The 16,303-nt window shown below is 49.9% G+C and overlaps 1 protein-coding gene across 1 annotated transcript in view; it reads right to left on the bottom strand.

Moving 5' to 3' along the window:
• Itgb3 (integrin subunit beta 3) overlaps positions 1–16,303 on the bottom strand; it is a 61,646-nt gene that overhangs the window by 31,309 nt on the left and 14,034 nt on the right. The window contains exons 4-6 of the mRNA XM_012514507.2: positions 7,495–7,580; positions 2,252–2,447; positions 1,235–1,487 (exon numbers count right to left, since the gene is read on the bottom strand). Coding sequence (XP_012369961.2) covers positions 1,235–1,487; positions 2,252–2,447; positions 7,495–7,580 — 535 coding nt within the window. The remainder of the gene's footprint in view (positions 1–1,234; positions 1,488–2,251; positions 2,448–7,494; positions 7,581–16,303) is intronic.

The following is a 16,303-nucleotide window of genomic DNA, read 5'->3' as shown; positions in this document are numbered from 1 at the left end:
AACCTAACCTGAGGGGTAGGAGGGCGGGCTGGGAGACAGACACCTGTGTACAAGTACCAGCCACGGAGCCCCGGGCACGCCTCTCTGAGCTTGGCCTGGACATCAGGCACCTACCTCGGGAGCACGGTCATGAGGATGAATGAGTAAAACACACCAACAATGAAGCAAGAACTGTTGCTATCACCTTGATCAACACTTCTCTAAGTAAAACTGAAGCAAACACCCATGAAGAAGTGAAGCCCCTTTAGCCACTAATGAATGAACAGAACCGTCAGACGGAAGCATGGCTGTTTCCAGACTCAAGAGTTCATTTAATTACTAGTTGATGTGTTTACCACCCACACTAAGGTGTAAAAGCTACACTGTGAAAGCTGAAAAGCTAAAAAGTAAATTCACATCTTCTTGGGCTTTGTAGCCATCCTTTTAAATTACCATAACACATGAATTTGCACAGTCCCTATCATTTAAGTAAAGTCATTCAGCTCTAAGTGAAACAGGGGCTGGCGAGATAGCTCAGCGGACTAAGCACCTGCTTAGGCAAGCGCAGCAACCAAGGTTCGATCCCCCACACCACATGCTGCACCAGCCCCAACCCCCTGTGCTGAGCTGGCCACCAAGTCCAGGCAGGGGGCACATGCCTGTAATCCCAGTGCTGGGGAGGCTGCAAACAGGAGGACCACTAAGAGTCCAAGCTGTGGAGTGAAACCCTGTACCAAATGCATTGAAAAAAAAATGTGAGACAGAAGCACAGAGCTGGAACCCCTGGAGGTGGAACTTCTACCCGGCTCTCTCCCCACCATCACCACCAAAAAAACTCAAGGTATAAATTTATTCACTTACATGCTAACAAAAGATTCAACAATTGTCCTTTCCACTCTTACATTCCCCTACGGTTTAATCTCTTCTGTTCTAACCCTGCAGAATCCATGCCTTTGATGATGAGAACAGTGACGACAACAATCCTTCCAAGTGTGTACTTCCTCTGCTTATTTAGCCATAAACTGCCTCTGCCTTCGGCCTCATTTCCTGCCCACGATGCTCACAGGTCTTTTCCCAGGCCCCCGGCACCCCACCAGCTAGGCAGGCTACTCCTTTGCCAGGTGGGGGGCCAAGGCAGAAAGGAGCTACAGTTTGACCAGGCAGTGTCTGCTAAAACATCCCTCAAGCTAGAGACGGGATCCAGGCTGTGGGCCGAGGGGAGCAGGGCTCCCCAGCTTCGGGAGCAGGCACTTACTCATAGCAGGGGTTGGTAAGGGCTTCCGGCGGGGAGATGTACATGTACGGGGACACGGGTTTGTCCACGAAGGCCCCGAAGCCGATCCGCAGGTTGCTGGTAAGCTTGCGCATCTCAGAGGCCAGCTTGGTGCCCAGATTCTGAATGCTCCGCAGGTCGTCCTTCATGGAGTAGGACAAGTCCATGAGGTAATAGATGTCCACGGGGTAGTCCTCCACCTGCCGCACACGGACAGAGAACTGCTTCGCATCATCTGGAAAGCAGAAAGATGTCAGCTGTTTCTCTTCTCTTCCCTTTGAAGACTGGATAAGGTGAGCTGGACACACCTGGGATGAAGGGTCTGCTTGATCAAGCTGAACCTGGAAGCCCTTCGTCCCTCCTCTCCCTCTACAATTCTCTCCTCTCCTAACCTCTTGACCCTCCTATTTCAACCTGTCCTTCTCCATACTAAGGTTTTCCTTCCTAAGTCCCCGTCTGTCTAATCATCCGGGTCCAGAGTCCCACACTCAGACTCAGTAAGAGGCAGGAGCTGCCCCTGCTCTTGTCTGCATCCCCCAGCGCCCCACACCCTCAAAGCCCAGTCGGCCCTCCCAGGTCACTGTCCCTTAGCCTAATGCTTCTGTCTACAGAGCTTTGGTCCCTACTTTGCCCACCACTATGCTCCTGCCCTGGTGGTTCAAAAAGAGCTCACACCTTGCTCTCTCACCCTGGATCACATCTGCACGTCAATACCGAGGTGTAGGTCAGGTGAATTGGGCCTGAGGCGAGGAGGAAGCACTTCCCAGCGCACCACTACGTCAGAAGCGCTGAAGAACTTTCCCAGGGCCAAGTGAGCTTCAAGCTCGGTCATCCTGATTCAAGCCCTAAGAGTTCCAGGTTCCCCTTGTCTTCATTCTCCGCTCCCTCCCCATCCTTCTCTTCCCATCTCGTCCCCATTCTGAGCTAATCATATTTCCTGCCAGACCTTGGCTGTAGCTCACCTACCCCAGTCTTTACCTGCATGAGTCGCGTCCCTACCTGGCCGTAACCGGACAGCAATTCTCTGCGGACTGACTTGAGTAATCTGAGAGCTGTCTCCCGAGCCCTTGCTGCTGAGCGGCCTGGCTTCCAAGACCTGGACCTCACTGACCGGGAACTCAATGGACTCCGGAGCACAGTTATCCGCCAGCAGATTTTCCCTCAGGTTACAGCGCGGTGAGCCCAGAGGCAGGTCCTGTAAGACGGGAGCCCAAGAGGAGGCCCTGTAATCAGGTCTGGGACAGCTCTGCGCTCCTGCAGGCCCTGCCGTCCCCTGTCAGCTTTGAGCTTACCCCGTACTTTGGAGCTAAGCCAACATAAATGACCTGATGTGGTTCAGGGATAATCCCTAGGTCTCCGTATGCAAAGAGGAAGCTTGGGACCAGGGAGACATCCCAGAAGTCTAAGCACTGCCCGGCAGGCACAAGGACCCAGGTTCGAGCCCTGGTACCCCAACCCAGTCTGGTAGTGCATGCCTGTAGCTGCAGCACTGGGGAGGCTGAGACAGGAGGATTACTATGAGTCCAAGCTGCATAGCAAGACTCTGTACCAAATAAATAGATTTTTTTTTTTTTTTTACTTTTTTTAAAAAAAGAAAAAGGAGGAGCCAGCAAGATAGCTCAGTGAACTAAAGCCTCTGCTTAGGCAAGCTTAGGCAAGCTCAGGAACCAGGTTCAATCTCCAGCATCACAGGCTGTGCTAGCCTCGCCCCCTGGACAGGGTGAGCCAGCCACACAATCCAGGCAAAGTGGCGCATGCCTATAATCCCAGCACTGGGGAAGCTGAAAACAGGAGGATCAGTATGAGTTTGAGGTACATAGTAAGACCCTGTAACAACCAAACACTATTTTAAGAAAGAAAAAAAAAAGAAAAGAAGAGAGGGAATGAGGGAGGGAGGGAGGGAGGGAGGGAGGGAGGGAGGGAAGAAGAGAGAGATACTGGGCATGGTGGCGTGAGCCTGTAATCCCTGCACTTGGGAGGCTGTAAACAGGAGAATCGCTACGAATCCAATCTACGCAGTGAGACCCTGTGGACCCTACAGACCCTTACTAAAATAAAAAAGAAAGAAAGGAGTCCCTGTTCCAGACTTGATAGCTTTATTAAAAGAGAGCCTGTATAGTAAGATGCCTGTTGGATGTATTTTTCTCTTTTTTTTTTTTTTTTTTTTTTTTTGGCAGAACCAGGGATTACACTCACTCAGGTCCCTGTGCTTGCCAGGTAAGTGCTTATTCCACTGAGCCATCTCCCTGGCCCTGGATGCATTTTTCAAATGGAAATGCAACTCATTTGTGGAGCTCAAGATCCATTTAGTGGCTCTCAGTCATCATTTCATTAAGTAAAATGAAATAGAATAATACCAACATATATAAACAGCAAAAGTGTTATTTTGTAAAGCTTTCACTTACTGGGATGTAACACATAATGGACAGTGACACACGCTGAGTAACCTTCTGAAGGGCAAGGGCAAGGTCCTTGGAAACTGCCGTGCCAGGTCCAGCCAGGCTGTGCCATCCGTGAGGACCGAGACCGTGCTTGTCTTGCCCCCTTTCTCCTCCCAGCACCCACCCTAGGACCGCTGACAGGTGGTGGGGCGGGGCAGACAGGGATGGAAAAGGACAAGGGATTAGGAGCAGACTGACCCTAACTGAACCCCAGCACTGCCACTCACTACCCGGCTTCAAGGTTCCGGCAAGCCACCCAAACTGTCCAAGCACAGAAGGGCCAGGTTTCAGCCCACGTACCTCGCGCACCTCCCCAATTGCTGGATCACCTCCACTTCCTGGAGAGACATGCGCTACTAGTACCATTCCCCATTAGTCCTATTTTGGAAACCGGGAAAGCGCGGCCTAAACAGTTGCCTTCCCGCTGCCTATTTCAAAGGGTTGGTCAGGGAATAAGAGGAGACTGAAGGCGACATGTTTTAGAAATACAAGATCTCTATACCAGCCAAATACATTCAAGTATATGACTCTCCTTTGGATACACTAGAAACAAATCAAAATAAGTAAGCACAACTCTCCTGCAAGTATCACATAATTGCTGCGCTCACTGCAGGTTCATCCCTGGGCTGCAGCAGGGGAGGCCGGCCTGGGTACCTCACTCCAGAGAGCCGCCACAACGTCTCCACCAGGAATAGGTTCACCACCTCGCTTGGCTGACCTGCTGCACAGTAATCCAGACAGTTTCACTTAGTCCCTCTGGAGACACTGCATATAAGCAACCATTTGAACATGCAGAGAAGCACGGACAGGACAAGAGGCAAGAGAGAAGAAAAGCACCTCATCTCTGTTGCTAGTCGGGCTTCATTGTGTACTAGGAGAAGAAAGCTCTTAAAATTACCCTTTTGGTCCAAAGTGTTTTGTAAACAATGACACAACTCTCAAAATGGACATATTTGTAAGTAGAAAAAAACAGCAGAAAAGCCAGAATACAAAGATGTTAGCAACTAAAAAGAAGCTATCTAAACCTTTCCCCCGTGGTTGTGGACAAGAAGATGAGAAGGAAGAGCTGCTGGAGTCTCCTTCCTGCGCCCCGTCTTTGCACATCCGACTGTGTGGGAGCGGGCCCTCCTTCCGAGATGTCCTCCTCAGTCCTAGACACAGTCTCCAGTACCTCTCTCTGCCCTAGGTGGCCAGATACAGCACCTGGGCCGTACTCATACTAATAATTTCTTGGGTTTTAGCCCCAGTTTAATTGGCTGTTCTGTATTTCCCTGGGAAGTTCAACTCCACTTCTATTCACCCTGACCAACAACCAGCCCCTTCAGTTAGCAATGTTTGTCCAGCCTGCCTTCGTGACACGGGTTTGCTGAACAAGTCTGATGCAACAAGTCCAGGGTCCGTCCTGGAAACCTTTATTATTATCAAAGCCTTCAGCCAATCCTCATCATCACAACAGTGGGAGAGCTCAGGCTCCAGCACAGCGCCCCTGAGGCCGAGACTACAGGTCCACGCTGCACCAACCTGCAGTCTTCGCTAACTGTACAGACCAGAGACAGCCCCCACCCCAACCCGGGGCACCACATCTCGCTCTATGGAGAACACACCCTATGCAGATCCGCCCAAACCCCACACTCATTCACACTGGCTGTGTTTTCCTATCACCCAGCCAAGCACTCTCCCCACACACCCAAAAGCCACTGTCCTGAGTAACAGGGGAAAACTGAGCCCAACCAGTTGTTTTTCCAGGCACTGCCAGCATTGCTTGCAACAATCAAGGCAGGGGGACAGGGGCCCTGAGGTGCACCCAGCCCCACCCTGAGGTTTGAAGTCAGCAGCTGACCTGTGAGCAGTTAACAGTGGCCCGCACGGGGCAAGTGCTCTCTTAGAGAAAAGACTGCCTCTTTCCTCCCTGGAAGACACGACTCTGAGGCACACCAGGGCCCCCCTCCACCTGCCGCCTCCCACCAGTCGTGGCTGCGGGCATTCACGAAGCCCTGGGCTTCCTCTGCTTTCACATGTATATTCCACACTCCAGGGAACCTCCCGCTAGGCTTCCTGTCTCCCCCCTTAGCTTTCTTTGGTCCTAGCAGTACCCATATCCCGACTGCCTTCCATTCCTAGGCTGGTCCCACCAGTACTTTCACCCTCCCCCAGCCCCTCCCCTGCCCCTCCTGCCTTCTTCCCGGACTCTGCACCAGTCACCTTTTCTCTTGCTCTGTACTGAAAAGGAGGGAATGCAGGTGAAGATACAGCCTCTGAGCGGCGTCCAGGCTTCGCTCTGCTCCCCCTGCACTGCAGTAAGCCTCCAGCCACCCAACCGCAACTAGGCGCCCTCCAACCCTGTTCCCTCTTCTCCAGATTCCTGCTGCAGAAATGCAGCTTCCTTGTTTAAAAAAAAAAAAAAAAGCTTGATATCACAGTGATGACCAAGGCGGGAGGATGCAGCGGAGGAGAAGGGAGGAGGAGGGAAGAGGCTACATCACCATGCCTGGGCAGCCAGCTCAGCCCGAGGGGAGAGGCACCGTGGGGGCGGAGGACGCGCCCTTCTCCCTCCCCCGCGACCCCAGGGACCAGCTCATTTGTTGAGTGAAGTCAGTGTGGCCCAGATGTTGGGCAGCCGCCTCTGGAAGCAGGTCTCCAGGCTGGAGAATCACACGTTAGGCATGCCCCCAGCTCTGGCAGCTCTCCTGTTGGGGATACAAACACAGCCTCGCAGTCCGTCCCTCCCCAGGCTGCCGGAGAGGTTGCCTTTTTAGGAAACCCATCAGATCAGGAAGAGAAGCAGACGCAGAGAACAAGGGCCCACCTGGAGCTGTCCTAAAGCTGTGGAGGGCCAGGCCTCCCTGCTAGACACACAGAAGTCTCCAGACCCTGGGGAGCAGCCAGGCCAGGAGTCAGGTAGCCACCTGCCTGTGGGCAGCCGGTGACTCAGCCCCAAACCCCACCATCGCTGGAAGCTGCCCAGCCACGTCCGCCCCGCCCATCACTACCAGCTCTCGCCAGCTCCAAATTCCCATCAAAGCCACAAACATAGCCATTTCCCAGACACACTCATTCCCTAGGGCCTCAGACACAACAAACCCTCAGCCCAGACACAGCTGGCCCTGTCGTGTCACCCTTCCCTCCTCAGCAGTGGACACACCTCCTTCTCTCAGTGACACCTAGAAGGAAGAGGAAAAGACAGAGAGAGAGAGAGAGAGAGAGAGAGAGAGAGAGAGAGAGAGAGAGAGAGAGTTCCAATCATAAGAGGAAGAGAAAAGATCCACTGAAATACACCACACACAAGTGCAAGACTCCCATTTGTCTGTTTTAAAATTCCAGGGGGAAGAAATAAGCAAGTATCTCCTCCTTTCTCAACCTGAGTCACCTGGAATGTTCTTCTCCAAGGAGGAGCCAGCAAAGGGTACTACTACTGGGAGCAGTGACTACAGCAAGGTCAGAAGTCCACGCAAGTTGGTTAGGGTAGGGAACCGCAATGGACTGTGAGTGGTGTTTGTCTGTCTGTTTTAAGACAGGGTCTTGCTGTGTAGTGCACACTGGCCTTGAACGCCCTTATGATCATCTCAAGCGCATGGTGATCCTCCTGCCTCAGCTTCCCAAGAGCTGGGCTCACAGTCAGGTGCCACCACAACCAGCAATGTCTCCAGGACACCTCCCTTTCACCCAAAACTGGAAAAGATTCATCCCAGCCTCACTCAAAAGGGCTAAGACAGCGTGCATTTGGAAGGGAGAACGCCACGGGTCCGTTGCTACACAAAAGCATCAAAGTCTGTGGAAACAAGGTAAAAGTCCGCGTCTCACCTCATCTGAACACCAGGCACACGCAGGACTCACAGCCAGGCACTGCTGACAAGAGCTCACACCTCGCGTGGTACAGATGTTGGATCCTGCGACAGAGGAGAAAAGGCATTAGTCCCCGACCTCTCACTCCACATCTCTGGCCCCAACTTTGCCCACTTTCCTGAACACCCATATCTACAGCTCTCAGGCACACAGAGCATGTTCTAACCATACCATGAACATTTACCAAACGCAAGCTATTGGTAAGGAAGAAAAATAAGGCCACAGCAATGGCAAGTGACGAGGCAAGAGTGAACCACAGAAGGAAATGGTGTGATGCCAACCTGTAAGTGAGAACCTGAGACCCAGCGCAGTCACAACATGTCGTGTCCAGTTACCTTGGCGGTGCACAGGGCTCAAGGCCAGCACACCAGCATGAACACACAGCCTAAGTTTTGTGGGTGCAGTGGGCAGGACAACTTTGGGGGAGGTGCAGCACTGCTTCCTGGGGGACAGCAGACCTTCTGAAATCTTGTTTTTATAAATACTCAGAGCTTGGAATTCAGTGTGAGATTCTCCAGGGAGGACCAAGGAAATGTTAAAAACAATGTTGACTGTACCGGCTAGAAGAACCGGAACTTGGGAGCTGGAAGGGAGGTCTGTGTTTGGATTCTGCATGCCCGTGTCACTCGCGCATGGCCCCGGGCAGCTCCCCTGATCTTCAAGAGACAACACAGTCATCTCCCAAGGTCTGTGCAAGAATCCAACGAGGCAAGAGGGATGCTACAAGATGTCTTTCAAATGTGAACAACCCTCATACTGACAAAGGGCAGAGAAAAGGCGGGGGATGGACAGGGGGCATGAGCAACTGGGGGAACACCACAGCCCTAAAGCCTGGCCAGGAACAACACCCAGGTACTTTCCCGGAAGCTGTGGTCACTCCTGCTCCTGGCCTCAGCCACCCTCTTCCCACAGTGACCCAGGAAGGAGGCGCTCTTCAATACAAGGAGCAGGCGAAGGAAGACCCTGTCTTCCCCATGGCCCCTGTTATGCTTGCAGTTCCCTTCTCCAATTTTCTACAGGGATTCCTTTGACTCCAGCTGTTAAGACCAGCAAATCTTCCCGGGGAAATCATCCTGTGTTAGACTTTTCCCCAACCCCTCCAAACTTCTCATCTAGCCAAATATCTATTTATTATGGTGTGCCGGAATTCCCCTCATCCCAATACTTGGACAAAAACACATTCAGAAAATGACCTAGGGATTGTCTGTACCTTTGTTTGACTTCTATTAATTACACTATTTTATAACCACATAAGAATGAAAGGCAACTGTCGAAACTCAACAAGCATGGAAACGACCCCTTGAGAGCGAGATCTATGATCTTCATCCCCCAAAGACACCAGTGATTTCTGACTGGTAGAAAATGCAGCCCCCAAAGGTCAAAGTTAATGGCTTTATGGAATATTAACTAGCTCTAAATCCATTAGCTAACTCGTTTCTGCACTTCTTTATGGCCGGTTACAAATCTTCTTTCCTAGCATTGCTTCTAAGCCAATCCAAACGTCTTGCTGGTTCCCTCACTAATCAACTGAATCAAATCTTTGACACACGTGCACTTTGTATTTGTATAGAAATCAGACTTTAGCTCTTTGAAATGGAACTTTAAGGGGCTAGGGATAGCGTTCAGAGGTAGAATGCGTGCTTGGCACACACAAGGCTCTGGGCTCAACCCTCAATGAGAAAGAAGGAAGCAAAGGAGAGGAGGAAGGAAGGAACAAATGATGGAAGGGACGGAGCGAGGCTTTCCAAACAGAGGACCTAACAGAAAAGGCACAGATACATCTTAGCTGGGCATGTATTCTGGGTGACTTACTTCACTTCTCTCAGCCTCGTTTCCTTCAGTGCTAGTATTCCTGCCATACTGCAAGCATTTAAGTAGCATTTGCCTCACGGGGCTACCACCAATATATCTAACTCTCCTGCCAGCTGCCCTGCCTTGCCCGGACCAGCCCTGGTCCTCCCTCAAAGGTGGTAATGAGTAAGTATTTGTTGGAGTCAACTGAAAGGCAGTGAACTATTTCAATTTTGTTTTGTTTTTAAACACTGGGTCTATTTCTAAACACGATACATAGAATTCTAATATAGAGTGTGGCCATGACTTCTTCAATTTCAATTTTCATTTCTCACTCCAAAGCACTAGGTTATTGCAGAATCCTTGAGGCACCTCCTACAAGCTCCAGGTTCCCTCGGAGCCTTGAGTCTGCTGAAGACCTTTCTCAACTCTAAAATACCCAAATGGGATTGCAACAGGATGCTGCTACAAAGCCTCGAGTAACTTCTGCAGTTCCACACTGAGCTGACCACACCTTAGCGTGTATGCACAACCACGGTGGGCTAGGAATTATGGCACTGGTGCCAGGCCTGGTCCCCAAACATCAAAATCACCTGTCAGGCGGGGCAGCCCTCAGTCACGCAGTGCTGTGACAGAAGAAAGCTAGCTGGTCTTCCCAGGGCTGCCAGACTTGGGATGTCTTCACCTTCAGAACCCCGAGTACAACCTAAGGCTTCTCTGGGCAAAGGCTGCCTGGCCCCATCCCAGCCCCCAGGCAAACATGGCCAAGGCCTCTCTTACTTCCCTGTGGGCAGAGTTCTGAGAGGAGTTTCCACGGGGCTGGCATCCACGGGGTGACACTGGGCAAAGACCCCTGAGGCACAGTTAGGGAACAGAAGCACAGGTGACCACCAGAGAGGTAAAAGACAGGAGGAAAGAACCATTGGATTGGTTTTGAAAACTTTCCCAGTCTATGCTCTTATCCAGCCATTCATTCTTAAATTAGCATCTTCTTCAGTCCCTGACTTGCAGCCACAATGCAAAACTGGCCAGATGTTTAAGAACATCAGGCCCCTCCCCATGCGCCAACAGGGCCCCTCCTCAGCAGATGAGCTGTGCACTGAGGTCTGGGCTTCAGGAACTCACGCCTGGAGTCGCAGCTGCCCAGCCCCCTTGGCCCCTTCCTTTTAATGAATCACAGGTTGCTTTCGTGAGAACCAGCAACCTCCCCCATAAATACCCTCAACCCAGTCTTGCCACCAAGGGGAGTTTCCCTGGAACACAGTGGCTGAAAGGGACTGAGTCAGACGTCTCCAAAGGAGACGCAGGCTGACACAATGAGCTGCTGCTCCAGAGCGGCCCCTCCCTCCTGAATGTGGAAGGAGCATGGGCCCCCCTTCAGCCATTCATACAGCTGCTCCTGCTCAGCCTCTGGGGCCCAGATGTGGTCCTGCTGCAGAAGAGGGGTCCTCTACTGAGTGTCACCGAAGAAAAGAACTGGAGAAACCCTACGCCACTCTCTTCTAACCGTGCAGCCAGAGCAGCGGAGCAAGGCGGATGCGCCTGGTCTGCGCAGGGTGGCTGTAAGCATGAAGTGGTGCGAGCCGCGCGACAGCCCGGGACACAGCAGCTGGGGCGCAGAAGTGCTCACGGAATGCTGCTACTGCTGCTCCTATTTTTTGTAGTTTCTGCTCGCAACCTTAATGTCAAACTGTTGAGCACAAGTGAGGGTTTTAATTTTCTCAGTATTTTTTGAAGATACCGTTTTATAGAACACGAGACACAAAGCTAAGTATGCCCTGAACAGGGTGAGTAAGTATGTCAGTGTAGACGCTGTATCAGGGTAAGGTAAAACGACCAACTTGCCCAAACTGGCTTCAAACTGGCGTTAGGAATAATAGGTTCAAAGGTCCAATCTAGGGACCAGGCACGGTGGTGCATGCCTGTAATCCCAGCACTCCCAAGGCTGAGACAGGAGGATCACCATGAATTTGAGGCCAACCTGGTGTACACATATGCAGTGAGTCCAAGGTCAGCATATACTACATAGTGAGACCCTATCGCAAAAAAAAAAAAAAAATCCAATCCAACAGCCAACCATATTGTTCAGTGGGACAGCACCAGCCTGGCAAGTACAAGGTCCTGAATTAGTTCCCAGTACCAAAAAAATAAAATCCAACCTAGCGAGGATAGCCAAGAAATGAAGTGCAACCGAAAAAGAGACAAAGCCAGCCAAGAAGCATGCCTGGAAAGTAGCAGTGGAAGGCTGTGGTTTGGCAATCGGTCTGATTCACAGTCACAAGAGAGATGGAGGGTGGGGAAACTAGAGGAGAAAGAAGAGGAAACACAGTAAGGGAGAGGACGTCAACTACGTCAGGGCAGACTATTTTGAGGACAAGCTGTTCAGTGAGACAGGATGTCAGGACGCAAGGACAAGGCCAGGGGATTTCAGGAAAGAGTAAGTTAGAGTCCGTGGTACTCACTGGGAGAGCAGGAGGTCTGTCCTGCAACACTGCGGACAGCTCTCTCCTGCTCGGCCAGAGAGGCTCCTGGCTGGATCCTCTGACCCCTGGCCGCAGCCCAGACAGGCCCACCAGGACTCTGGGTGATTCAGTGCTTGAGCTCTCATCGCAGTCACCTGGCTGCGTGAGTCACACAGCACGGACGGCTCACGTTAGTGGCCCTGTGTATACACAAGTGGTTTCTCCACACTAAGGTTATGAAGAAAGTTTGCTGTGCTTCCATTGCTGCCTTAGAGGTAGCGAGAGCTCAGTAGCCAGGGAGGGGAAGGAGAGAAAAGGTGAAGTCTAAGGCAGTACGTGTGCTCTGAGCCAAAAGCTCCAGGATCGCCTACCAAAATGCAAACAACCGAATCTCCTCAAGTCTAAGGCTAGCGATAGAGGATGCATCTGATTTCAGAGATTGGCAGTCTTTTAAAAGTGCATCTGATTCAATCAAAGATGACACTTAACACTGGAAAACATTTTTGTGCAGCGTTCCTCTACCACTGTCGAAGTGTGTTGTCGTGCAATTATGTTCCCCAAAAGGGAATGCTGATGACTTAACACCCCAGTACCTACGGGAATGTGGCCTGAATTGGAACTAAGGTCTTTTCAGAGTTTATCAAGATGAAGTCATCAGGGTAAGCACGAACCCCACAATACTGGTGCCCCTTCTAAGAAGAGAAAAACATGCGAACAAGACCTCCAGAGGAATGCCGCGTGGTGACGGGCAGCAACTGGGGTGGCGGCCGGGAGCCAAGGAGCACCAAGGACCGCCAGCCACCGCCAAAAGCCAGGAAGGGCCGAGGCAGGCTTCTGCCCAGCACCTCAGAGAGCACGGTCCTGAGGACACCTGGCTGCAGGTTTTTATCCTCCAGACAGAATAAGGTTTTCTCTGTGGTCTTAAGCTACCCAGTCTGTAGTACTCTGTTATAAAACTAACAAAAACGGACTTGAATCTCTACAGTATGTATTAGGCGTGATTTTGAAGAACATTACCCTGAATACTTTGCATGGACTGAAAAGAAGAAACAGCCTCGCAAGGCGTAATGGCACACGCCTGTAATCCCAGCAGCTGGGAAGCTGAAGCAGCAGAATCCAAAGACGTTCAAGGCCAGCCTGAGCTGCATAACGGGTTCAAGGCCAGCCTGAACCACACAGTGAGATCCTATCGCAAAAAAAACCAGGCAATGCCACCAAGGTGGCAGAGTGGCAGGAAGCAAAGAAAGCGCCTCTCTGAAGGCTGCCACCCACATGCTGGAATACAGTAATGTGAGGGAGACAAGGAGGAGGAAGTGGGTCCCCTGGGCCCAGGGGGATCTGAAGCGTGAACTGCAGCCCACAGAAAGAGCAAGAGGAGAAAACTGAAGGGAGACAACGGAGGAAGCCAGCCGCGCCTTCTCCCTGAGGCGGGACTCATTACGCGAGAGCAGCCAATCAAACCTGCAGACACACAGTGACTCCTGGCGACCCCAGAAGCCTCCACAGAGAGCAGTAGAGGGGAGGGGAGGGGAGTGGCGGACGTGGAGGCCTGCACCAGCTGGCAGGGAGTGCTGGGCGCTCAGTCTTCCCATCCCGTGCGGGAGAGTGAGAGGCCAGGAGCCATCTGGAGAGGGGCCAGCTGAGCTCAGAACTCACAGCAGCTCCAGGATCCATCCAGCGGCTCCTAGCCGGGCTCAGGCGCATCCCTGGAAGGTACACTGACCACTGCAGGCCAAACGAGTCTGGTCTGAGCCAGAAGGTGCAGACTCAGTGAGATTATCCACTACCCAACCAGAAAGCTAGCTCAGGACTCTGTCTCCACATGTTGTCTACATTCCCAGTACAGGACTTCTTCTCTTTCTCTTTCTCTGTTTCTTTTTTGTTGTGATGGTGGTGGTGGTTTTGGTTTTGTTGTTTTTTGCCTTCACTGTTTGATGCTTCTGTATCAACGTGAACATGGCTTTAGCTCCTTTGTGGCTACTGCTTTACTCTGTTCTTTTTAGCTCTTTCTTCTCTCTGTCTCTCTAGTCGTCTGCACCAGCTTCCCAGAGTTAGCATGATCCCCCTTTGTCCTCCAGCCCTTCCCCTAATCTCTTCCTCTTCTTTTACCTCTCTATTTTTTCCCTAACCCCTTTTAAATTTTATCCCCGGAGGATAAAATTGATGTATTAAGGACATATAAACTACACATAATTTTCTGGTCTGTTTTAGACTTTGTTAGATAACCATAAATCTAGCTCATATAGTTAAAGATGGCAAATTAATAGATAACTCACAGCTGTATTTTCTAGGCTGTGATTGTTGCTACTGTTAGTGCTGATGAAACCCCTTTTCCAAAAGTGACGTAATTGTTTTAAACATCTATTCTTCCTGATGGTGCAATAGTGAAACTGAGTAAAGGTCACAGAAAATACAGTGGCGCAGTGCCGAGGAGCCAGGGGCTGGGCCACACAGGCCGGAACGTCTCATCCTCAGCAAACTGAAAATGTAGGGTCTTACAACAGACTTAAAACCCAAAAAACAGTTACACTTCGATGATACCTCAGAAAAGTAGTCATTTCTTATGGGTTCTACACACTAGCACTAAAACCCACCACAGGCAATTTATAAGTATCATCCCAGGAATTAAACAAGAGAGAGAGAGAGAGAGAGAGAGACTGACTGACTTAAGGTACAAACTCTTGCTGGGGAGATAGCTCAGGGGCATATGCACCTGCCTGACAAGCACAAGGACATAGGTTTGATCCTTGAGCTAAGAAAGCAGATTAAAGCGCCTGCTTAGGCAGATGCAGGGACCAGAGTTCAATCCCCAGCACCACAAGCCGTGCCAGCCCCTGAAAACAGGAGAATCACTACAAGTCCAATCTACATAGTGAGACCCTATAGACCCTATACTAAATACATTTAAAAACTAACAAACAAAATTAACAAGCATGAAAAATCAAATAAGCACTAATAAAATTATATTGGGAGATCTCAATATCCCACTGTCACAAAGATACAGATCTAGACAAAAAAAAAAAAAAAAATCAACAATGAAATATTACGGGGCTGGAGAGATGGCTCAGTGGTCTAAAGCACCTACTTGAAACAAGCTTGGCAAAGCACAGGGACCTTGGTTCGATCCTCCAGCACCACATGCCAGCCAGCCCCGCCCCCTGGTGGGCTGAGCTGGCCACACACACACACAATAAATAAATGTAATAAATAAAAATAAATATTAAAAAAATGAAATATTAGAACTGATGCAAGTGTTTTAACAAATGGACCTACTAGATGTCTAGAGTGTTCCAGCCCACAACATCAGAATTCACATTCTTCTCAGCTGTACAGAGGACCTTCTCCAAAAGAGACTGCAGAATGGCTCACAGAACACGCTTAAGTACATGCAAAGGAACAGAAATTAGCCCATACAGAATGACTGAACCACAGTGCAATGAAACTGGAAATCAATGGCAAAAGAAACCACAAGAGGGCCGGGGAGATGGCTCAGTAGAATAAGCACTTGCCTGGCAAGCACAAGGGCCTCAGTTCAAGCCCCAGTTCCACTAAAAAAAAAAAAAAAGAAGAAAGAAAGAAACCACAAGAACTTCATAAACACAAGGAAATTAAATATCCCCCTCCTGAACAACCAATGAGTCACAGATGAAATAAAAGAAGAAATTAGACAGTTTCTATAATTAAATGGTAACAATACAACATACTGGAACTTACAGGACACAATGAAAGCAGCCCTAAGAGGGAAATTTATGGCAGTGAATACACATATCAGGAAAACTGAGCACATGCAAATAAACAACTTCATGGTGAACCTCAAACTCCTAGCAAAGAAGAGCAGCCTAAGCCAAAAGCTCATAGGAGGCGTAAAACACAAAGATCAGAGAAGAAATGAATGCATTGGAGACTTTAAAAAAATACAAAGAGTTAATTTGGTGAAAGATTAAATAAAATTGGCAAACCCTTTTCCAATCTTTTCATTGGAAAGAAAAGACCTAAATCCATGCAATTGGGAATGAAAAGGGTGGCACCACAACGCACCCTGAGGAAAACCTACTCTGAAAACTTGCATTCTAATAAGATGGAAAATGCAGAAGAAATGGACAGATTCCGAAATACATACAAGTTACCAAAGCTGAATCAAGAAGAGATAAAAATCCTAAGCAAACTCATATAAAAATCAATGAAATCAAAGATGTAATTAAAAATGTACCAACAAAGAAAAGCCCAGGCTCTGAGAGATTCACTGCAGAAGTCTACAGGAACTTGGAGAAGCCTTAACACCACACCACTTTTCAAATTCTTTAGTGAAACAAAAATGGAAGCAATATTCCCAAATTGCTTCCTGGAAGCGAACATGACCCCGATACTCCTTCCTGGAGAGGATCCAGCTAAGAAAGAGAAGCACAGGCCAACCTCCCTAATGAACACAGATGCAAAAATCCTCAATAACATACTGCTAAAGAGAACGGAGCAAATCAAGAGATTATGCACCATGACCAAGTGGAAACCATCCC

Source organism: Octodon degus, unplaced genomic scaffold, assembly GCF_000260255.1.
Source record: "Octodon degus isolate 3935 unplaced genomic scaffold, OctDeg1.0 scaffold00033, whole genome shotgun sequence".
Classification (NCBI taxonomy): domain Eukaryota; kingdom Metazoa; phylum Chordata; class Mammalia; order Rodentia; family Octodontidae; genus Octodon; species Octodon degus.
Note: the sequence above shows the minus strand (reverse complement) of the source record. Positions and strands in the feature narration are given on the sequence as shown.